Source organism: Oncorhynchus kisutch, linkage group LG17 (genome assembly GCF_002021735.2).
Source record: "Oncorhynchus kisutch isolate 150728-3 linkage group LG17, Okis_V2, whole genome shotgun sequence".
NCBI lineage: Eukaryota > Metazoa > Chordata > Actinopteri > Salmoniformes > Salmonidae > Oncorhynchus > Oncorhynchus kisutch.
This window is the reverse complement of record NC_034190.2, coordinates 31,825,002-31,849,831: the sequence shown is the minus strand read 5'-3', so window position 1 is coordinate 31,849,831 and position 24,830 is coordinate 31,825,002. Positions and strand designations below refer to the sequence as shown.

The following is a 24,830-nucleotide window of genomic DNA, read 5'->3' as shown; positions in this document are numbered from 1 at the left end:
CGGTCCACGTTGATGTCAATCATAGTGCAACCAAGGTCCATATCATCACACATGACCAAATGACAGGCTTCATACAGTTCAAGTACAGAGCACCTGTCCCAAATATACGCCATCAATTTACAGACATCAAATAGTATAAGTAAGAATCCCATTCATGTTTTATTTCAACACAACAATAAACTGGAAGGCACCACTGTAAAACAAATATGCACATTTTATTCAAATATACACAATTGCCCACCCACTCAATACCAGTAGATTCATTACAAAACACAATGGCAAACTGTACAATTGGAAAATGGGCTGCCCTAGGCAAGAATGGGTTGGGGGGGCTGGCAAGACTAATTTACCAATCTAAAAATGGTTAGCTGACATAGCTAATTTAGTGACTGTCAGTAACTGATATGAGAAAAACTGCTGATGCACAACCAAATTTCGAAATTGCACCTTGTGTATTCTACTATTCTAACTCAACAGTAAGTTGAGATCCCAAGGCGACTATGTCGCTTATGCATGGGGCCTGACCTGGTTGTTGGAAATCAATTACCCGTTTTCCCCTTTAACAAAATATTACATATATATTTCAGCTGATCATTTCAACATGATTGTGCTACTGTATATGTGTCCGTTTTCATTGAAATCCCCTCAACAGCAAACTAAATATTATGTGGAGCCACGACCAAATTAACACATTCTGCAATCGGTCACTTTTATAATATCAAGACAATTGTACTTCACATTTGCTGCACCTCCTCCCACCTACATGGTTCATAGCACCAGGAACCTCATGTGGCCTGCACATGGCACTCATGCACATAATAGTAAAAAATCCTCTCATTAGTGGACCCATATAGTGCCATCAAAGGGAGACATGTCTTCGCAGTCCCCTATAGTGTTGAGTCAGAGATTCTTATACAGTCCCAGCCAAGTATTCAGACATTGTTAAATCAAGTGCTCCTCCTTTTCTGTAGCTTGGACTGCTCCCAGGTCAGTCCAGCTGACTGTTATAACAGTACACCTCCCCTGGGCCATGCTCAGTATATGTCCATTTGAACGTTCCACATGGTTCCCCGCTGATCGCAGCCTTGGTGTTGGGTCTGGTTCAGTCCAGTTCTGGCTCTCTGCTGCTGGTTGGCTGCTCTGTGTCACTAACGTCCTCATCGGAGCAGACCCGTTGCGTGGAGAAACGGAACAGGCGCATGAGGTCCTGGAAACGGGCGCCAACCTAGAGGAGACATGTTTAGGGAAGTTACAGTAACGGGATAAAAGGGTCAAATGGCCACCTCCTCAAAGGAAACATCTTAAAATCACACAGACCCAATTCCATTTCAGTACCCATTGGTCTAGCTGCTGGCCCTTCACAGATCTAAATAGGAAGTAACATGGTTATGGTTCTATCCTGTTCTTTCAGCCCCATAGTGGGGCTATGGGAAGTGGTTAGGGGTAGAAATAGAAGTGGGTGTGGTTCTCTCTCACCTCATTGGCTGTCTTGTTGTCAAGTTGGGTGGAGACAGCCTGAAAGGTGCTTTTATTAGCTCCCTTCTGTTGGCAGGCGGTCAAGATGGCACGGTCTGCCTCCCTGTTAAAACATAACAATAATGAAACCAGATTTAATACAATTATTTCTATTGCGAAGCATCTATTTGACAATCCACCAGAATGGTAGAATACACTTTGCACCCCACACCTTAAACGAGCATACAACAGGAGGACAATGGCTCTAACCTGGTCCAGAGGATGACTTTCTCTCCACTGGGTGTAAGCGAGATGTTTTTGGCACAAACTGGGCGGTTAGAGCGATCCCCTTCTTTCTCTTCGTCCGCTTCATCCTCCCTTACTCGTTTGGCTTTTGGGGTTTTAGGACCTTGGCATCTCTTGGCATTTGCTGCTGATGACCTCTGGGAAGTGGAGTTTGTGTTGATCACATCACCACAGCCTCTGTTCTCAGTCTGACACTGTAGTAAGGGCCGTATGTGGAGCTCGTTGAAAAAACCCCAGAACTCACCCTGCAGGTGGGTGTGACCTTGGAGAAGGGTGGCCACCTGCGCTTTCATCTGAAAGATAGAGAAAGAGACATCTAATGTCCTAATAAACTACCTTTCGATTCTGATGAATAAATGGACCCTCCTCCACTATGATATTTCACTCCCGTCTGCTTCGCTAGCTTTGATATTATGTTATATTGCCGTTTTCCAAGACAAAAAGTAGAACATGCTGCTCATGTGAAATCAATGTAGCACCACCCAGCACACCTCCTTGATGCCAGCAGGGCTGAGAGTAGGGCCTCCTTGAAGGACGCTCACTATCTTGCAGTAGTGCGAGGAGGTTTCCCCAAAGCTCAGCTCCAGTTGTCGCAGGAAGCGCCGGCTCCGCTCAAATGCCTGCTGTTCTGCGAGCTACGGCAGGTGGAGAAGGAATATTAACACTGACCACTGTCTGTCACACACAAATAACAGACCAGTGGGCTTTAGTTTTGATGAAATTACACACACACACACACACACGACAAGTTTCTAAGTGTGTATTTACAAAGTGAATAGAAGGCCAAGCCAGCACATACCAGTCCACACTCCTGGGCTTGTTCGAGATGGAGGAAGGCAGCAAAGTCTCGGAGCAGCTCCGGCCACTCATTCAGAACAGGCTTTAGCCTGGTGAAGAGTTCCACAGAGGTGTGCTCATCTCCGTCCTGCTCAAACTCATAGAGTACCTCCAGAAACTCCTTCACACGCCCCGGCACCTCCTGCAGGGCATGGCACACCTGGTCATAAAGAGCAAGAGAGTTATATTTGCAGTAGGATTAAGGATTTCTTAACCTCTTAGCTGTTAAGTCCCCTATATAGGAGATTTTGGGCGGTTCTGGACTGGTTCCGACTGACATTCTGGTGTACAAAGTGCTCTGTGAATGTCGTACGGTCCTGTTCCTTCTAGTGCCAGAAACCCCCATCTGTCTGCTCTGTGCTACCACTCTCTCAGCGGCGCTGACTTGAAGTGTCAGGTTTTAGACCCCACATTTGCATAAGGAGTGATTTTCTGGCCTATCCAGACAAATAATCGATTTGTTCTTCCTCTGAGTGACTGAGCCCAGCCTGGGAGACAGTATATGAAAGGGGACAGTCTAGCAAATACAACAGTTGAGGTTTCATTTCACTGTGATATTCTCAGTCAGATTGACAGCTCTCAACAGGAAAAGACTACATTTCATAGAATTTAAACAAGACCACTTTCTCTTGGGTCACAGATGGCCGAAATGAATTCCTGCTTAAAGCTGCAGTTGTAACAAATCTGCACACATTTGAATGGCGTCTCTGCACCGCTCAGTGGACGTTTAGGAGAAAGGTCTCTCGTCAGTTATATGAACTTGTGCCAATATTGTACTGTCACTAAGTAGGATCATTCACTGTTCCAAGGTGAAATCTTATAGTAAGTCGCTTAAAATTGGATTGTTTCTATATTTAGAAATCATTATGAAAAATCTGATATTAGTGCAACGTACTTGAACTTGTGTCCTCAAAGTGAGTACACCTCAGCAATTTATAACTCTATTTTTTTTACCAGAAAGGTGAGTTCCAGACCTTTCTGAAACTACGCAACAGTTGTTAACAGCCATCTCAGGAAAAATAATCACGTTTGGGTATGTCTATTTAGGCAGAAATCTAAATGATGTTGATGAGAGGGTGGATATAACTGTAAATAGTGCAACAACGTATTGCAAGTGATAAACTGCATGCAATCGCAAGCTGCCTTATTCCGATGTAATATCGGATTGAATGATACCCCAGTCCATTTCAAATGGTTATTTTGGCCAACTTCGCTCAATGCTAGGGGTGTTAATCAGACAGAAAATGTAGCCCAAAGCCTTTTAAGCACTTTGGGTGCGAGGATTGAGCTTTATAAATAAAATAAATTATTATTTACCCTGTTGAGATAATTCTGAGCAAAAGCCATTTCCTTCTTCTCCCTCAGGGGGTCGCTGTCGAGTACGTCGTCATAGTCACAGAGGAATGGTGGGATTTTGGACATGCCCTCGCTGCCAACTTCTCCCGTGTGATGCTGCTCGTGCTTTGAGCTGGGAGGGTTGGGGGTGTTACTACAGCAGCCTGGGAAGGACATCAAATCCAGCTGGTGTGGTTAGATGGGAGAAGAGAAAGACTCCCCCCTAATTCCAAACAGACCCCTAGGACTTTGTAGAAATCTGATAGCATCGATATATTTCATAAACCTATTCAATTCTATGTGAAGTGTTCCCCCCTATACACATTTAGCAGCGGCTGCTTCTGCAAAGTGTGGCCTATACTGCAAAAAATGTATAATATTTATAATGGAGACCTATAGATATGCCCCAGGAAGAGCGCATCCGCCGCCCTTGCTAACTTTGACACTGCTGCTGAAAAAGACCCTAGTGGAAAAACTGTGTGTGTCCCCCTACATGTTGTGGTTTTTAACGATTGGCGGGACGCTAACCTGAGGGTGTGCCTGATTGTTCGCCTTCTTCCGAGTCCTCTGACCTCCCCCCCGACGCCAGCCATGACAGTTTCTCCATCGTCTCCTAAAAGGCAAGATAACACACAAACCAAAACTATGAGGCGTGTGATATACGTGTAAAGAACTTGGTAAATACAATTTATTAATATGTTGTAATATCAACGTGTCACATGATCTCACTCACTTGCAGCTCTGGCACAGACAACGTGGACACCTCGGAGGCTGGTGATACTGCTTCCTCTACCTCCTGATCTCCCATCCCCTCGTCACCCTCTCTCCCTCCGTCCCCCATGCCCGACGGTCTAGGTGATAGGGTCAGCGTTATCTCCTGCACCTCCTCTGACTCCTCCATGGGGTCAATGCAGTCAACGCTCCCCGGAGGACTGGCCGAGGACTCAGACAGGGCCAGGAGGGTCATTCCAAAATCATCCCCATCCTCCTCTTCCCTGCCACAGTGCTCTTTCTCTTCATCTCTCCCCTCTTCCTCCATTACAGCTGTGACATAGTCGTCAGGGGTCAGAGCCTGGTCCAGGGCAGGGGGTTCCGGGGAGGCTGAAGGCTGGGGCTGACCCTCACTCTTCAGGCTGCTTTTGAGTTCCTTCGTCACCCGCCGGCTGGTCCTGGAGGATTTGTCCTTGAATTGTTCGATAGGACTCGTAGTAGAGACAGAGGTTTGGGTTTCGGTACTAGTGGAGGCGGTTCTACTATTCATATGTGAAAACCAAAAGAGGTTTGCGCCACTGTTAGGGGTCACAGTATTCAGGTTTGTTTGTGGAGGGTTCTTGTTGTTGGGTGGAGGAGCTGGCAGCAGCCTGGGCAGCCTGCGGAGGTTGGCGAATGTGCTGAACTTCCCAGCAACCTGGTCTTCAGCCAATGGAGCGGAATGGGACAATCGGGAGGCCAATACCCTGGCGGAATGAGCGGGACAAAGGACAGCTGCAGCCACTGGGGCAGGCAAATTGAGAATGACTTGCAGGGGCTTCTGGGAAGGTTTGGGTTGAGGCCTGAGGGGATGTTTCAGATGAGGCTTGGTGGGATGCTGAAGAGGAGGAGGTTTGGATGTTGCAGGATGGATGGGTTGCAGATTATTTTCTGAGCGTGTAGTTCCACTTTTCAGACTGTGGGGGGCGCTGTGCGATACAGCAAGGGACAGCGAGAGGTCACAGTCTGGTGGAGGGTGACAGCGCCTGAAGCCGCAGCGCTGGAATGAAAGGCTGTCGGGGAGTTGGGGCGGGTAGCGAGTCGCGGGTGGGAAGCGGTAGTCCAAGGTCCTGGAAGAACTGAAGAGAAGCGTGTTGAGTGGGGCTTTCTTTGATTGACAGGCCGACATGGTTTCTGTATCTGGCGAGCTGTTGAGATCTTCGATTGCTTCGTAGATATAAGGCAAACTTCTCTGTAGGAATAGAACATGTATTTAAATCAATATGAACTATTTAGTTATCCAAATATCCAAACAAAGTTGACTTTTATCTTAACTGATACAAACAAACTTTCAGTCCGAAACAACCTTTATTGTTAGCAGACAGTAAGTGTTTGCAATACGGTAGAAGCTCCCCTAAGAAAATTGGAATGCTAGATAGCCAACAATATAGTTTCTAACTATCCTAGGTGTGGATTTGTGATTGGGATCAAGTAGTAGTATTCTAAGTGTTGGTTGGTACCCCCAGCCATCCGGGCATGGCTCTCTCCTCTCTCTCCACTGAGGGGCGCAGGTCACCCGGGTTCACTCGTTCACAGGCCACTGGCATGGGCTGAACCACCTTCTGGAGCCGGTAGGCCTGAAAAAGACGTAGGGAGAGGCACTTTTTGAGGCCCATTCGTTCGCATTGTTGATGGTCAACGCTAACATTTAGTTGAGTATTAGTTCATGTTAGTGGATGCAGTGGCAAGAGAAAGTATGTCAACCCTTTGGAATTACCTGGATTTCTGCATAAATTGGTCGTCACATTTGATCTGATCTTCATCACAACAATAGACAAACACAGTGTGCTTAAGCTACCAACACACAAATTATTGTATTTCTCTTGTCTCTATTGAATACATCATTTAAACATTCACAGTATAGGTTGGGAAAAGTATGTGAACCCCTAGGCTAATGACTTCTCCAAAAGCTAATTGGAGTCAACTAACCTGTGGTCCAATCAATGAGACGAGATTGGAGATGTTGGTTAGAGCTGTCCTGCCCTATAAAAACACTAAACATTTGAGTTTGCTATTCACAAGAAGCATTGCCTGATGTGAACCATGCCTCGAACAAAATAGATCTCAGAAGACTAAGTATTGTTGACTTGCATAAAGCTGGAAAGGGTTACTAAAGTATCTCTAAAAGCCTTGATGTTCATCAGTCCACAGTAAGACCAATTGTCTATAAATGGAGATAGCACTGTTGCTACTCTCCCTAGGAGTGGCTGTCCTGAAAAGAGGACTGCAAGAGCACAGCGCAGAATGCTCAAGGAGGTTAAGAAGAATCCTAGAGTGTTAGCTAACGACTTACAGAAATCTCTGGAACATGCTAACATCTCTGTTGACGAGTCTACGATACGTAAAACACTAAACAAGAATGGTGTTCATTGGAGGACACCCCAGAAGAAGCCACTGCTGTCCAAAAAATACATTGCTGCACGTCTGAAGTTCGCAAAAGAACACCTGGATGTTCCACAGCGCTACTGGCAAAATATTCTGTGGACAGATGAAACTGAAGTTGAGTTGTTTGGAAGGAACACACAACACTATGTGTGGAGAAAAAAAAGGCACAGAACACAAACATAAAAAACAACTGTAAAATATGGTGGAGAAAGATGGTTTGGGGCTGATTTGCTGCCTCAGGGCCTGGACAGCTTGCTATCATCGACGGAAAAATGAATTCCCAAGTTTATCAAGACATTTTGCAGGAGAATGTAAGGCTCTCTGTCCACCAATTGAAGCTCAACAAAAGTTGGGTGATGCAACAGGACAACGATACAAAACACAGAAGTAAATCAACAACAGAATGGCTTCAACAGAAGAAAATATGCCTTCTGGAGTGGGTTATTGCTGTCAAAGGAGGGTCAACCAGTTATTTTTTATTTAACTATTAAATCCAAGGGTTCAACATACTTCTTCCACCTTGCACTGTGAATGTTTACATGGTGTGTTCAACAAAGACATGAAAAAGTATAATTGTGTGTTTTATTAGATTAAGCAGACTGTGTTTGTCTATTGTTGTGAATGTTATGACCAATTTATGTAGAAATCCAAGTAATTCACATACTTTTTCTTGCCACTGTATGTCTATGTGAAGAAATCTAGAGTGTAGATTGTAATCTCTCCTGGCCTATAGAACAGGTCCAAGTTAAAGAAACTAGCAAACTAACTAACTAGAAACAAGTCATTTAGAAAAATGTGTGCACTACCCCAAACAATAAATAGTCCCACTAACACTTACTTTAGTAATACTGTATAGAATTTGTAGATCCAGGTTCTACCTTGATGACGTTGTTGGCATGGGTGGGTTTACACTTCTCCAAAATGTGGTCACGGAGCTGAGAGACCTTCTTGGCACGGAGCAGGTAGTGACACAGCAGCTCCTTGGGCTGGAGGGTCTCCCCGAGGTTCCTCAGGCCCAGGACGATCAGGCTGGAAAAACAAAATGGCAAAGAGCAAAAGACTCAGCCTACGGACTTAGTTTATTTCTCAGAGAGTTGTTAACACAAAAAAGCATACAGAAATAATACAATAATACATACAGAAATAATTTAGATTCCAAGTTTACGGACTACGGAAACAAATTGGTTTAGGACGGTGTGCATTTAACAGAGCATATACAGTGTAATATGGGCATTCTAGGAGGGTATAACATTTAGTCATTATATTTAATAGGTGATTCTTACCAGTCCTCTCCTGCGGTGAACATGCTGACGGAGCGAGCAGAATGCAGGGCTGGGTCCAGGCTGACGTGGGGCAGCAGCTCGGGGTACAGGAACACGGGCCGCGTGGCAAACAGCCATGCCAGCTGGGGGGGCATCGACGGATGCTTCCGGACTGGTAACACACAACGAACCAGTTAGTGTGAGAAAGATTAAAACAAACATGAATTAGGCCCAACATCCTAAGTGAGTCCAAATATTTTCAATTGAGACGGGTATGTTGTAATGAAACAGAGTATATGTTTGTCAGAAGTCGCCTTTACCTCATCAATTTGACTATCGCCATTGCTCTCGCGATCGCTTACCTCTCCTGCGTGTTCGTGGCTCGTTAGGGGCTTCTTGGTAAGGGATTGGGGACAGTGAGAGCTCCTCTAGCAGTGACAGTGCCCCCTGTAGGTTACAGGCGTTGAACACACTGGTGAACCCTGGCTCCACTGGGCCCCGGGTCAACTCCCCACGCTGGGCAAACATCTGTAACTCCATCTGAGGAAGAGGTAGGGAAGGAGTACATTAACTATATATATATTTTGAGAGAGATGAAAAGGAGGGAGATATGGTGGGAGTATCAGAGAGAGAATGAGAGTATGTTTATAAGTTGGTGCAGCTGAAGGCACCAGTGAAAGTGTGTTTGTCAGTATGTTTCTCTCTCACCAGGAACTGCTTGGTGGTGGCAGCTTCGCTCTGCAGTGCAGCCACCGGGCTGGTCAACATTTGGACCTGGGTTAAGAGCTGGACGTGCTGCAGACAGAGGAAAATACAGTCATTACTGATCAAGAAACAAACAAAGGTTATCTTCATTGTGATTCCAGGATTGACCAGGATTTTACTACGTAGGTTGATTTAGATATTTTTGTTGTTGTTTACACCTTAGCCAAATACATTTAAACTCAGTTTTCCCAATTCCTGACATTTAATCCTAGTAAAAATTCCCCGTTTTAGGTCAGTTAGGATCACAACTTTATTTTAAGAATGTGAAATGTCAGAATAATAGTAGAGAGAATGATTTATTTCAGCTTTAATTTCTTTCATCACATTCCCAGTGGGTCATAAGTTTACATGCTACCAAATACTAATTGAGTGTATTGCCTTTAAAATTGTTTAACTTGGGTCAAATGTTTTGGGTAGCCTTCCCACAATAAGTTTGGTGAATTTTGGCCCATTCCTCCTGACAGAGCTGGTGTAACTGAGTCAGGTTTCTAGGCCTCCTTGCTCACACACACTTTTTCAGTTCTGCCCACAAATTTTCTATAGGATTGAGATCAAGGCTTTGTTGTCCTTAAGCCATTTTACCACAACTTTGGAAGTATGCTTGGGGTCATTGTCCATTTGGAAGACCCATTTTCAACCAAGCTTTAACTTCCTGACTGAAGTGTTGAGATGTTGCTTCAATATATCCACATAATTTTCCATCCTCATGAAGCCATCTATTTTGTGAAGTGCACCAGTCCCTCCTGCAGCAAAGAACCCCCACAACATGATGCTGCTACCCCCGTGCTTCACAGTTGGGATGGTGTTCTTCAGCTTGCAAGCCTCCCCTTTCCTCTAAACATAACAAATGGTCATTATGGCCAAACAGTTCTATTTTTGTTTCATTAGACCAGAGGACATTTCTCCAAAAAGTATGATCTTTGTCCCCATGTGCAGTTGCAAACCGTAGTCTGTCTTTTTTATGCGGTTTTGGAGCTGTGCCTTCTTCCTTGCTGTGCGGTCTTTCAGGTTATTGTCGATATAGAACTCGTTTAACTGTGGATATAGATACTTTTGTACCTGTTTCCTCCAGCATCTTCACAAGGTCCTTTGCTGTTATTCTGGGATTGATTTGCACTTTTCTCACCAAAGTACGCTCATCTCTAGGAGACAGAACGGGTCTCCTTCCTGAGCGGTATGACGGCTGCGTGGTCCCATGAAGTTTATACTTGCATACTGTTGTTTGTACAGATGAACGTGGTACCTTCAGGTGTTTGGAAATTGCTTCCAAGGATGAACCAGACTTGTGGAGGTCTACAATTTTTTTTCTGAAGTCTTGGCTGATTTCTTTAGATTTTCCCATGATGTCAAGCAGAGAGGCACTGAGTTTGAAGGTAGGCCTTGAAATACATGTACAGGTACACCTCCAATTGACTCAAATGATGTAAATTATTATTAAATCAGAAGCTTCTAAAGCCAAGACATAATTTTCTGGAATTTTCCAAGCTGTTTAAAGGCACAGTCAACTTAGTGTATGTAAACTTCTGACCCACTGGAATTGTGACACAGTGAATTATAAGTGAAATAATCTGTCTGTAAACAATTGTTGGAAAAATTACACGTGTCATGCACAAAGTAGATGTCCTAACCGACTTGCCAAAACTATAGTTTGTTAACAAGAAATTTGTGGAGTGGTTAAAAAGTGAGTTTTAATGACTCCAACCTGAGTGTATGTAAACTTCCGACTTCAACTGTAACAACGCAGGGTTCAGGTCAATTCCAATTGAATTTGAAATTGCAATTCAATTCACTCATGAAGTGGAGAATTTGAATTCAATTGGAATTTAGAATTGAAATTAAATATTTGTAAATTTCCCAGTTAATGGAATTTATGCACTTAGTATAAAACAATTGACTGCAATTATTTAAACATGTATTCCTATATTTCCAGTATAGCTAGGCTGTCTAAACAGTGACATAATCAGCCCGAAAGCCTGAGGCTATTTAATTCATACTTGTGTAATTGTTTGGGATAATATTTAATTGGGAATAGAATTCTTGGAATTTACCTAACATTGGAATTGAGAGGAATTGAATCATCTCTGAATTCAAAGACTGACCTGGAATTTGAATTGAATTAAATTAATTTACAGGGACAGGGAATTTAAATATAATTGAATTTGTGGAATTAACCACAAAACAAAGACAAAGACCACAGACCTGCTGGACTTGCTGCTGCAGTTGGAGTCTCTGGCAGTGGGAGAGGGTGGGGGTGAATGGAGGTGGGGGCTCACGGGGTTTGGTGACAAGGGCCCTGGGGGCCAAAAGGCCCTGGCTCTCCAGCAGGGCCCGGTGATGCCGGATGGCGGCCAGCTGCTCCTTCACCGTACGGTAGCGCCCTGCTGTCACCACCGCCATGGGGTCCCCCAACCTAGAGATCAAAGGTCAAACTGGGTCAGCTATACAGCGGTCAAATCAGACAAGGTTGAAAGTTGTCACTCAGAGGTATGAAGGTTGTGATTGGAGATTGAAAAAATTTCACTGGGTAGGTGAGTTGAAGGTATAAAGGTTGGTGGGTGAGTTGAAGGTTGAGATTAGAGGTTGACATTAATATTCAGAATTACATTTTGAATGAATTCGTTATTCACTGTGTATTTATTCCCCGTGTCACTATTTCATTTTTGTTGCTTCTTCAACACTGCATTGTTAGAAAATGACCCGTAACTAAGCATTTTACTGTTAGTCTACACAATTACAAATTTGATTTGAGAAATGGAATTCAATTGACCCCAAAACTTCCTGCAGCAGAGTGTACTTGTGAAGATGACACCGTAACAAAAACAACAGCAGAACAGTGTGTATATGACGTGCACAAGTGTGCGGGTATACTAACGGGATATCTGGTGGGGTACTGAAGGCGGGCTTCCCCAGGGCAGGCGCCTCTTCCTCCCTCTCCTCCTCTTCCTCGTGTCCTTCCTCATCTTGCTCCTGAGCAGTGAGCTCATCCTGGAACTGGAACACACAGAGAGAGATAAATACACCACACATAGACAACCACACAGACAACATAAACCCAGACAACCACACAGACAACATAAACACATAGACAACCACACAACAGAAACACAGGGGTAAAGAAAGAGGCTAACGAAACAACATAACACAGAATCTCTTACGGTCTCAAACAACTCCTCCATCAACTGGTTCACTTCCTTTTCTGAAAAATAATTACGAAGAATGGGAGATGAGGGTCAGCGCCCAACATGGTCACAGCCTAGATGAGTTGACTCCATCTCTTGGCTGCTAGGCAGCTCCGTCCCTAGGGTCCCCATGGTAACTCACTGGGGATGCGGACGGCTCGGTCGTTACGGTAATCCTCAACGTCGGGTTCGTCGATCTCTGCCAGGAAGTTATACTCCGGGTCGTCATCATCGTCGCCTTCCTCTGAAAAGAGTAAGAGAAAGGACATTTGAGAAAGAGGAACAGAGTGCAAGAGTTTGTGTGCAAGAGTCAGTAAGTCAAAGAGTAGTAACACTATATATTATATAGATCAGAGATGGGCAACTCGTCCTCGTTCGTCTGATTGGTGTCAATTTTCCCTCAGCCCTTTAGCTAACACAACTGATTAAACTAATTGCATTAGTTAATTCTTGGTGTCAGGAGTGTTAGCAGGGGCAAAAGTATGTCACCAATCAGGCCCCTGAGGACTGTTGCCCATCCCTGATATATACTGAGCTGTGACAGGGCTATTCAACTACTGAACAAAAAAATATATTGGTCCCATGTTTCATGAGCTGAAATAAAAAAACTCCCAGAAATGTTCCAAACACACAAAAAACATATTTCTCTCAAATGCACAAATTTGTTTACATTCCTGTTAGTGAGCATTTTTCCTTTGCCAAGATAATCCATCCACCTGACAGGCATGGCATATCAAGAAGCTGATTAAAGTGCTGGGGACAATAAAAGGCCATTAAAATGTGCAGTTTTGTCATACAACACAAGTTGAGGGAGACTGCGGGTATGTCAACCAGAGCTGCTGCCAGAGATTTGAATGTTAAATTTCTCTACCATAAACCGGCTTCAACATAATTTGAGAGAATTTGGCAGTACATCCAACCGGCCTCACAACCGCAGGCCACGTGTAACCATGCCAGACCAGGACAACATCCGGGTGCTGAGGAGTATGTCTGTAATAAAGCCTTTTTGTGGGGAAAAAACTAATTCTGATTGGCTGGACCTGGCTCCACCCACCCCTGCCCAGTCATGTGAAATCCATATATTAGGGCCTAATTTATTTATTTCAATTGACTGATTTCCTTCTATGAACTGTAACTCAGTAAAATCATGTTGCATTTATATTTTTGTCAAAAAATTTTATTTTTTATGTTTGTAAATATTTCAGCTTTTATTTGAATTTGTTTTTTTCCTTTTTCCTGTCTGAAATGTGCTGTATAAATAAAGTTGGATTTGATTCTAGATAGAATAGAATTGTCATAATGCTTATATCCGGTCCTTTCATATCTGGGTAATTGTTTCCCAAAGTTTATTTCACCTTTATTTAATTAGGCAAGTCAGCTAAGAACAAATTCTTATTTACAATGACATGGTTTTAACCTTGTCCGCTTGGGGATTCGATTCAGCAACCTTTCAGTTACTGGCCCAATGCTCTAACCACTAGGCTACCTGCCACCCCCATAAGTTAACTTATTTGCTTATAGGTCTTCAGAATTAGGTTTATATTTTCAAAACACCCCTTTTACCCCACTTGTCCTTCTCATTACACCTTTTACCCCACTTGTCCTTCTCATTACAGAACTGGCTGAAGAGCTCAAATTGGGAAAAATTTCAATTTTATTTTCAGTGTTATGTTTAACTCATTAGGGGAGCAATGTAAAAATTCTTAGGAATATTGATTTGTTATTTTTGGACTTATAGGATAATGAGAATTTTGTGAAAATGTTGGTAAAACACATATGATAAAAAAAACTATAATAAATTATGAAATAGAGAAGTACAGATCCTAATCGCAGTGATTCAAGAGGACATTTTGTGAAAAATGACACTTGAGAATTGGTTTTGTTTTTTGACAGCTTCGTGAGAATGTCCCATCTACACTAGCTGCTGAGAATAGTTGCTTGGAGTGGATTTGGAATTGAGCAGCGCACACATGCTCCACCCCCTCACCATCATTGTACATGTCAGAGGTCATGATGCCCTGAAGCCAGTGGGTCCACTCAAGGTCCTCGGGGGCGGAGCCACACCCGTACATGTCAGGCGTGATGTCGGGGGCACAGAGCTCTGCCTCCAGCTGGCCCATGGGGACGTCCCGGAGGGGCCTCTTGGAGCGAGTACGACACGCCATCAGACCGTCCGCCATGGGTGGCTGTGATAGGGGGAGACAGAGGGTGGTGGAGGGAGAGGAATAGGGAGGAACAGACATAGGAAAGACAATATGGAGAGGTGGACAGGGTTGGGAGAGCAAAAGCAGGAGGTTACCAGATCAAATCATACCGTCAGTATTAGCAGAGAGCCCACACTATAAATGTGATAGAGTATATTGTCCTCAGCAATATGTCTTACAATAAACAAAATCAATTAGGGTATTTGAGATATTAATAATTATAAATGCTGAATAAATGAATGTGACATTTTTTTTACATTTTAGAGCACAATATAAGGAGGATAATGACACCAAGAGTTTGTATGTATCATGTTCGGTTCACAAATCATAGGGTTTTACAGGAGGCATGTACAGTATAGGTCTAAAAAGTAACCTAAAATTAAGATTTTCCCTACAAAAAAAAAGCATGTGAAATATCATTCCTCCCAATTAAGTTTCTATGTGAGAATTGCCCGAACAATCTGAGACAGCGCAAATATTTTCGTCCTATCATGGCGTGGAATCGCCCTGGTACCTGGTAGGGCTCCAGGCAGACTGGACCGATGGCTAGCTCCTCCTCGACGGCATGGAGCTTCTCCAGGAAGCTGAAGTCTGGAGGGGCCCTGGTGGTAGAAGGACCCTGGAGGCCATGGGAGGAGGAAGGTTGGGGGGGAGGGGGAGGGCCCATGGGGACTACCTCCACCGTCAGGTGTCTGGACCTGCTGCGTTGGACCTAAGAGGAAAGGAGGAGTTCTATAAACATATCTCACAAGAATAGAATAACAAGAGCATATTATGCTATTTACAAAAGGCAATATTCTGGATTTTATTACATTTGACATAAAAAAAGAAAAATATTTTTACAAATAAAAAAATCTTTAAAATGGTATTTTAGAGTGTGTCACCTGCATGGGGCTGACGCTCCTGTCGTCGTCCCACTGTGTGTGTTTTCCCCTGTGGAAGCCACCTCTGATTCCTCTAGGAGAAGAGGCCATGCTCTCCATGTCACTCTCCTGAAATGTCTACAACACACAAAAAGTTCAATACAGTCCCTTATAGAGATAGAAATAACACATTTTCTATTTAAAGAACTGAAATATACAATCATAACGTATCTATGGCATTCTAAAGGTGATACAGCGGAACCACTTTGTATAGGTTATTTAACTTCAACAATGACTCCGTAAGCATGATGAATGCCTTACAATGCATTAAAGATTTAAAAAAAATAATAATAATAATAATAATAATTCAGGCCACAAGCTCACAACAAGACAGACAAATCCTATGAATCTCTTACATCTTCCGCTGTCTCGTCCTCCTCCTCTTCGTCGGGGCAGTACTCTTCATCAGAGGAGTCTTCCTCCGCTAGTTGAATGTCAACAAACTGTGGGGCCTGAAAATGGACAAGCACTTCAGCCTTTTCTAGTACGGTGCCATACTTTCCAGTCAGGTATTAAGTGTTTGATACTAAACTTTAACAGCATTAGCAGGACGATTGATGGATTTTCATTGGTGGTGGCAGGTCGCCTAGAGGTTAAGAGCATTGGGCCAGTAAACGAAAGGTCGCTGGTTCGAATCCCTGAGAAGGCAAGGTGGAAAGATCTGCCGTTCCGCCCTTGAGCAAGGCAGTTAACCAACAACAACTGCTCCCCAGGCGCCAATGACCTGGATGTCGAATAAGGCAGCACCCCGCACCTCTCTGATTGTGTTGGGTTAAATGGATTCAGTTGTGCAACTGACTAGGTATCCCCTTACCTTCTCTTTATTGACCTTTTTAATGGGTGAGATGTTCCAAGTGGGAATTACCTGAAATTACACAAAGATTGAATTTCAAGAGGCTCAATAGCATAACATGGCAAATCTAAATATATGCTAAAACGCACACACTAGAGGCAGTGAACTCACCACTCCTTTTTCTACCACTTCCTTGAATTTGGAACGTGTCATCTTGGGTTCCTAAGAGGTAGATGAGAAAGATGTTAAATGTAAGTGCACACAGAGACTTGAACGTGTCAATTCTCAACTGAAACCAACTGAAGAAGTCTTCATTTGGACATGGAAATGCAATGGTTGACACTCACAAAGACAGGCACGGCCTCCGTCTCATTGATTGCGGCTTTCATCATAGCCACCACATGCTCATTCGTGATCACTTCCTGTGGGTCAAAGGTCAAAAACCAGGCTTACAATCAGTCTGTCTGTATTTGTCTGTCAGTATGTGAGGTTGTAGGCAAATTATTTTTGTAGGAAATCAACGTTTCCACAGGCCACACTAGCTGCATAAGTAACATTGGCAAGGTTGCAGCTATGAGTGAGTTAGTGGTAGGGTCGTAGTGAGTGGTCCGTCTCTGCACTCACATGAATGATGTTGCGGACGTTGGCCGTGGTCAAGTTGTGTTGTCTGGACTTGTTCTCTAGTTCACGGTCCAGCTCCCTGTCAATCTCCAGCTCTGGACTGGCCCCTTCCTGCTCTCCGCCCCCCACCTCTCCGTCCGCAGCTCTCTTCTTCCTCTTTACCCCTCCCTTCTTCCTGCTGCCCTTGTGTCCCCCGCCCTGCCTGTCATCTGACAGAGAAGGAGAGAGAGTCAATCAGTCTTGCCCTCCTACAGTATGCTTTACTCATACTATAAAAGGAAAATGGTTAGCTGAGATAACTTCAGGATCGATTGTGGATAAGGTCCTGCTCCAAGGTCATTTTGTGCACCGTTCCTTATCTTGTTCATGTTGTATACAAGATGTGAGTACTGTTTCAGTATTAGTTGCTAAGGGCGGGCAGTTAATAGATATAGGTTCTCCTCACCCATTGTGATGACCAGGTCTGTTTCCTCTTCTGTCTTAGGGGGGAACTGTGCAGGGCTGCATTGGCCTGCCTCCTCTTCATTCTCTACCTGACCTGGAGATCCTGCAAAGCCAAGAGCCTCACATATTTACCTATATATCAATTGCTTAGGTAGGAGGCACAAAACATAGATAAAACGTATCATTAAAAGCTAAATGTGAAGTGAGAACTACTCTCCTTTGCCAGTCTCCCTTTCCTCTACTTACCCTCAGCAACTAGAAGGTCTAAGCTGGGAACCTGGCCAATCAGGCCATGACTCTTGAACCTGGGAGACCGTCTCCATGGCGATGATGTCCCATGGATCTCCGGGACTCTCTCCTCCGTGGAAATGGTAACGATGGCACTGGCCTCTGTTCTGAGTGGTGATGATGCATTGTAGGATGCTGGTGTTCTAGTAGACTGTAGTTTCCCTGTCCTAATAGACTTGGCAGGGCCGCCTTTGAGAGAGCTGGACTTGCGTTTTCGGACCAGACTCATTGTGTAGTACCATCTGTGAGATTGATTGAGAACAACCATGGAAAGAGTTTATGGTGTGCATGTACAACTAGTCTCAAGTATCTCCCCATCCTTGTGTCCTCTGGACCCTTTGATCTGCACTGATCTGACAAGATGGGGGGAAGCCATATGGCAGAATAGAATATCCTAGCTTGTAAGTACAGATAATTCGATTTTACCTGTCCAGTTGTCAGCTCAGATTGGTTTAAATGAGACGCACACTATGTTTTGTATACATATGGGCACTAGTGTTAGCTAACGTTACTCCTACTAGTATTAGCTAACATTCAAAGCCAAATGTAAATACTTATCTGCCCAGCTGCTTCTGTAAAGTACTTACGTTAGCTAGCTAGAGGTGGTATGTATATGAACACGTTTGCATACAGTTAGCTTTAGTTAACAAATGTTAGCTCTCATTGAGTGAGTGGTGTTGGCCATGGCATCAATCAGTGGCAATGGCATCCTCGTAGTGCCAGTTGTGATGGTATGACGGCTAGCAACCTAAGCTAGCTAACTAAGTAGCTAACAAACTGCCTTTGATACTAGCTTGGAAATTATTCTCAACAGAACAACATTTAAACAAACGAATTTCCCAAAAGGCGAATAACGTTACTATGTTCAAATTAATTGATGAATAGGAGTTTTCAAAACAACACTTCATCTTACCCGCCACAAAACCGCTAGCTCCATCAGCAGTAAACGCAGAAAACTACAACTAACATTATGTTTCCGGGTGCAACACTGAGTTCATTCCTGTCAGATACACTTTTGAGGAGATGGGAAACTCAATTTCGAATCGCATTAACTCCCATTGTGTCCGTTGCCCATGCGACGTCAATGGGCCGCGCGGTGCATTCTGGGCGATTATGTGACAAGGAGAGCTCTCCTTCAAAGAGGGAATGGGAGTCTATTGAGCGCAAGCTCGAAAACATTAACATTAGCATGAATTTCGTCAACAAGAAGTACAACATTACAAATATTTTCAGAGATGTGAGATAATTGACTTGCTATATGTAATATCGTATATAGGAATATAGGCACTTTCTTGACTCATACACTGAGAAGGAATAGAGTCCCATAGTGGTGTCATTATACCCCCCCAAAAAGGGAAATGGTCCACATTTTTTTCCCCTATGGGAAAAATGAATGGTGGGAAAACGATTGGAACCATTTCCCTGTTTGACTGCTAGGTTGTATGGGTATTATGACTCATACTGTGGTACTCTATTGCATGATGATTAAATTAGCAACCACAACGCAACATGACAAGATGAACACGATTGGTCGACAGTCTGCTGTGTGGGGCGTTATACGTTACTTCATTTATTGGCCAATGGGATTCCTATCTCCTCCTTGATCTAATATCTCTGTTCCCACCCCATAAAGTGCCATACAATGCTGCTAATGCTGCTGCTTCTCCTTCTTATTCTTCTATAGAATGGTGGTCCTCAAACAATTGTTATAGGTGTATGCTGCCACCTACTGTATTGGCTGTGTATCAGCCTACTTTTCTAAAATCAGCTGCCACCACATCATCTATCATCTGTGATTTACGTCCCATTCCTGCACTACAGTTGACAACCATGGCCACGAATGCCAAAACAAACAGCCTTCTTGAAGCACATGTTATTCCTATCTCTCTCTATTGGCCTCAGCCTACTCACAAGGATCCTCTTAGGATCAGGCTGGTCATGGCTCACAACACCATTATCCCAGAAACCCTAGACCCACTCCAATTTGCATACCGCCTCAACAGATTCACAGATGATGCAATCTCTATTGCACTCCACACTGCCCTTTTCCACCTGGACAAAAGGAACACCTATGTGAGAATGCTATTCATTGACTACAGCTCAGCGTTCAACACCATAGTGCCCTCAAAGCTCATCCAACAATAAGCTAAGGACCCTGGGACTAACACCTCCCTCTGCAACTGGATCCTGGACTTCCTGACGGGCCGCCCCCAGGTGGTAAGGGTAGGTAACAACACATCCACCACGCTGATCCTCAACACAGGGGCCCCTCAGGGGTGCGTGCTCAGTCCCCTCCTGTATTCCCTGTTCACTCATGAATGCACAGCCAGGCACGACTCCAACACCATCATTAAGTTTGCCGATGACACAACAGTGGTAGGCCTGATCACCAACAATGACAAGACAGCCTATAGGGTGCCAGGACAACAACCTCTCCATCAACGTGATCAGGACAAAGGAGAAGATTGTGCTCTACAGGAAAAGGAGGACTGAGCACGCCCCCATTCTCATCAAATGGGCTGTAGAGGAGTAGGTTGACAGCTTCAAATTCCTTGGTGTCCACATTACCAACAAACTAACATGGTCCAAGCACACCAAGACATTCGTAAAGAGGGCACAACAAAAACTATTTCCCCTCAGGAGACTGAAAAAATTGGCCATGGGTCCTCAGATCCTCAAAAGGTTCGACAGCTGCACCTTCAAGAGCATTCTGACTGGTTGCATCACCACCTGGTATGGCAACTGCTCGGCCTCCGACCGCAAGGCACTACAGAGGGTAATGCGTACGGCCCAGTACATCACCGGGGCCAAGCTTCCTGCCATCCAGGACCTCTATACCAGGTGGTGTCAGAGGAAGGCCCTAAAAATTGTCAAAGAGGCCTCCCGGGTGGCGCAGTGATCTAAGGCACTGCATCACAGTGCTAGCTGTGCCACCAGAGACTCTGGGTTCGAGCCCAGGCTCTGTCGCTGCCGGCCGCGACCGGGAGGTCCATGGGGCGACGCACAATTGGCCTAGCGTCGTCCGGGTCAGGGAGGGTTTGGCCGGTAGGGATATCCTTGTCTCATCGCGCACTAGCGACTCCTGTGGCGGGCCGGGCGCAGTGCATGCTGACCAGGTCGCTAGCTGCACGGTGTTTCCTCCGACACATTGGTGCGGCTGGCTTCCAGGTTGGATGCGCGCTGTATTAAGAAGCAGTGCGGCTGTGTTGGGTTGTGTTTCAGAGGACGCATGGCTCTTGATCTTCGTCTCTCCCGAGCCCGTACGGGAGTTGTAGCGATGAGACAAGATAGTAACTACTAACAATTAGATTCCATGAAATTGGGGAGAAAAAGGGGGTCAAATACAAATAAAAAATTGTCAAAGACTCCAGCCACCCTATTCATAGACTGTTCTCTCTGCTACCGCACAGCAAGTGGTACCGGAGTGCCAAGTCTAGGTCCAAGAGGCTTCTAAACAGCTTTTACCCCCAACCCATAAGACTCCTGAACATCTAATCAAATGGCTACCCAGACTATTTGCATTGCATTGGATTAGATACAAAGTATCTAAGATGAGAAAAACATGTCTAGACTTTGGTTTGTCACTCTACTATCTCGGGCCTTGAGGCTGCGTGACTATCAGCAGGTGCAGACAATTCTCAACCTGAGAACTAAAGCAGTACATCTCCATTTACCCAGTACTTTTCCATCATTGCACATTGCAAGCATACAAAGGTTATCACATATATACACAGTAATCATGGCATTGGTGTAACACTCATAAAATGCACATGGGCAACTAACAGCTTACTACGCAACATACTTAATAGCTACAGTCTACATATCTCCCTGGCATATTACATCATTTATGCAGCAGCATACAATACATTTTTGGACTCAACTTTTGAGAAAAAAATCTCATCAAACTTTCATCAAAGTCTGTCATTCTCTGGATTTATGGTGCATTCAAGACAACTGGGTCGAAACATGACGTCAGTGATCTTCAGGTCGATGCTTTAAAAAGAGGCCAGAGTTCCCGACTTGGAATTCCGAGTTGGATGACCGTTCAAAACTTATTTTTCCCAGTCGGAGCTAGTTTTCTCCCCAAGTTCCCAGTTGTCTTGAACTCACTGAAGTCTGAGATTTCCCAGTTCCGAGTTTCTAGTTTTTTGAACGCGGCAGAAGTCATGCTCAATTGACAGCATGGCAAATGTATTCAACCTTTTCTGGTCCATGGTGTTGAATGTTTATCCTTTTTCAGCTTGGAAAAGAGACCCTTAAACCCACAAATGGACCACACACCCACTACACAAAATAACAGGCTAGTGATTGCTTTGCAACGCTTGCAGTTAGCCACTGATTCCTTTCAAACCACTCATTGTTGAATTTGCAATTTCCAACTTGTTGTGTAATGTTTATGTACAATGGCCGATGAGCACGGATACATTTTATCTATCATTTCTCTTCATATGACAAGGATTGAAATGGATTTGCCAGTAGATTGTCAACTTGGTTCATGATGATGACTGCTTGTCCAGCTTGCTAGCTAAGATTGATGTAAGATTGAAAATATGATGCTGACATGATCAGCCCAATCAAAGATATAGATATAATGTGATTTGATGTCATTCTATCTGTGGCCAATGACCTCAAGACTTCTTGGATGGGCACTTCTAATGTAACTCTATGGCAGCACCCAAGGGGCTTGAATTGTCGAGCTCTCCCCCTAGATTCTGCGGGGACGTAGTGTCCCCATGTGTGACAGAACACTGAGCCAATTAAGGCGCAACTAGAGAACATCATCAACCCCTACGCTCCGTATTTGCTGGATGGCTGACCCACCACCACAGAAAGTACTGAGCTAGGCTGAAACACCTGCCTTTTGGAGCTGCCTTACTCAAGAAAGCAACAAAAAAAAGAGACCATGTTTGTATGCAGCTTTATTAATTCAAAGATGTATTCTTTTTTTTTGTTACATGGTTTGCAAACTGATATGTGACATGTATTAATGGCAAAATAACATGCAAAACAATTTATTATTATTATTATTTATTTATGTTGCTAAACAAGTGGGGCTCAAAACAGGTGCCCTGAATGATGGGTCCCCACTGAGCCTTGTACGTTCCAGTCTCAGCCCTGTGATTACACTTTCCTCCCTTCTCTCTTGACCTGATGACCTCGCTGCTCCCACGTTTTCCTGGATCTTATACAGGCACCTTCCCCTTTCTACAACTCTTGCCATTTGTTTTTAACCTCTGCTATCATCAACCCCTTGGCTTCTGCTTTACTGGTGGACAATTCCATGTCAACATTAGGATGTTTAAAAAGAGCCTGCTTGGTGATAACATCCACCTCCTCATTCCACTCTACTCCCACATGAGCTGGTACTCAGAGGAGCATCACAAATACCGAGAGGTTCATTGGGCAAAATAGTAAGCAGCATCATCTGGATATGTGTGCAACAACAATTCAACATTCACCTTCTGCTACCATTTCTGTCAAGCCGTCTACGCATACAGTTTAACGCACATGTTCGATAAATCCAACGTATGCACCACACAGAACACACTACAACGCAATGCTGCAAGGCAAACGCAGCGTTCCATTGGAAATAAGTGTACGTCCGGTGTACCAAAATGCAATGACACTGTCGGTGTGATTGTAGATTTGTTTTTTACAGAAACGTTTGGAATGCCTTGGCCAGACTTCGGTCAATTAACAGAACCTGTGAAATTGTCTAATTAGTTTAGGTCATTGGTTAATTAAATTCACCTGGTGCTCCATTAGCCTAGGCTATGAAAACACCAGGTGGGTTGCCCAGGAAATCTGCAATTGAATAATACGGTCATTACGACGTTTTTAGAAAGGGCTTTGTTTGAAAATATACAAGTAGGTTTGGCTCGAAGTCTGTCGCACATTGTTTTACCAGCTTAAGTTGAACGTTACGCACACCAACTATCGACGCTTTCTGACCATGCAAGCATCAAAGGCAGGTGTGTCTCTGCGTAACATTGCTCTAACTCCTGAAAGGATTCCTACCTTTATAATTCCGTCAAGGCTGCGATATTCCCTTGCACAGCTAGATTCAGAAACGGATCAGTCAAGACTGATGTCCCCGATTAGCCCCAACCAACACCTGTCCGCATCTACTCCGTCCTCTCGCCACCCTCGACTACCATCGACACCAACTATGAGGGCCAAGCTTCACCGGAACCTCTCACCGGGAGAGGACCTATCTGACCCATCCACCCGAGCTGCAATGTCCCTGCCACACGTCGACAAAGTCACCACCTCATACGGCTTCCGTGCGCTCGCCCAGAGCCCATGTACGCGGCGAAGGGAATCGCTATTCCACAAGGGTGCGACGACCACAGGACCTTCCTTTGAACCCAACATGGACTGTCTCTCTCGCACAACTCGTCCAAGTTATTCTGTAGACCTTGGAGACCAGCGCAGGACCACAAGCACCAACTCCAACCTGGCTGACGTGCCCCCAAGCACGACAGCCCCATCTCCTTCTGTTCAGATTCTGAAGACCGGTAGAGTGGCTGGTCTACAGGTACTGTTCACCAAACCTCTCGCTGCTTTGAAAGCCTTAACACCAGTGCGTAGACGGAAGGACCAGGTCAAAGCCCATGGATGGTCGTAGGAGAGCTAGGGGCCCATTTTGCTACAACCGTGCCAGTCCAATTTGTTTCAATCCCAAATGTATGTCATTTTTGTGAGCTTTGTCAAAATAAATGTATTTTAATATGTGTCATCTTTCCATTAAGACTAGTTTTTAATGTCTACTTTCATCTTTGGCGTATAGGCCTCTTGTCAATATCTGAAAGTAACGTTTGGATTGTCGACATACAGCATGCCCTTGCTCATTTCCAGTAATGAGGCAAGCCCAGGGGCCATAGGCTAACTTATAAGAATCCCATGGAAAAAGCTGAAGTGTTTTTCACAAAAAGTCTTATTTAAATGATTCCTGTGAAGACAAAAAAATATCTTCTAAAGTAGAACTCTATTTCAGGGCTGTGGGATGAGTATTTCATATTCTGTTGATTTATCCATTTATAAAACAATTTATTAATCTACATGACAGGAAAGTCTTAGGTTTTTTATATCACTGATTGTTCTTCCATGGCTGCGCAGTGCCAAATAGTATGTCTGCTTTGAGTCCTTTCAGAAAGGACCGATATACATTCTAATGATTTATATTTGAGAATGTTTACTTAATGTTAAAAGGCCTTCAACTTAATTAAACCTCCTATGTCTTTAAGTTGCTTGCTCTTTCTAACCCCACCCCTCTGGCAGAA

At 44.2% G+C, this 24,830-nt stretch overlaps 1 protein-coding gene across 1 annotated transcript; it reads right to left on the bottom strand.

Annotated features, from left to right (window-relative positions):
• Positions 1 to 194: 194 nt before the first annotated feature.
• LOC109907466 (GON-4-like protein) lies at positions 195 to 18,586 on the bottom strand. The gene is made up of 28 exons (XM_020505431.2): positions 18,461 to 18,586; positions 17,506 to 17,789; positions 17,261 to 17,362; positions 16,819 to 17,024; positions 16,542 to 16,616; positions 16,366 to 16,416; positions 16,216 to 16,266; positions 15,758 to 15,853; positions 15,363 to 15,479; positions 14,993 to 15,190; positions 14,262 to 14,460; positions 12,417 to 12,518; positions 12,251 to 12,291; positions 11,968 to 12,086; positions 11,295 to 11,505; positions 9,039 to 9,125; positions 8,693 to 8,870; positions 8,352 to 8,502; positions 7,947 to 8,097; positions 6,144 to 6,260; positions 4,667 to 5,875; positions 4,462 to 4,546; positions 3,916 to 4,097; positions 2,561 to 2,758; positions 2,253 to 2,396; positions 1,726 to 2,054; positions 1,477 to 1,579; positions 195 to 1,225 (listed from the first exon to the last, which is right to left on the bottom strand). Exons 2-28 carry the CDS (start codon positions 17,774 to 17,776, stop codon positions 1,103 to 1,105), a joined length of 4,896 nt encoding a protein of 1,631 aa, XP_020361020.1. The 5' UTR covers positions 17,777 to 17,789; positions 18,461 to 18,586; the 3' UTR covers positions 195 to 1,102.
• Between the last annotated feature and the right edge of the window lie 6,244 nt (positions 18,587 to 24,830).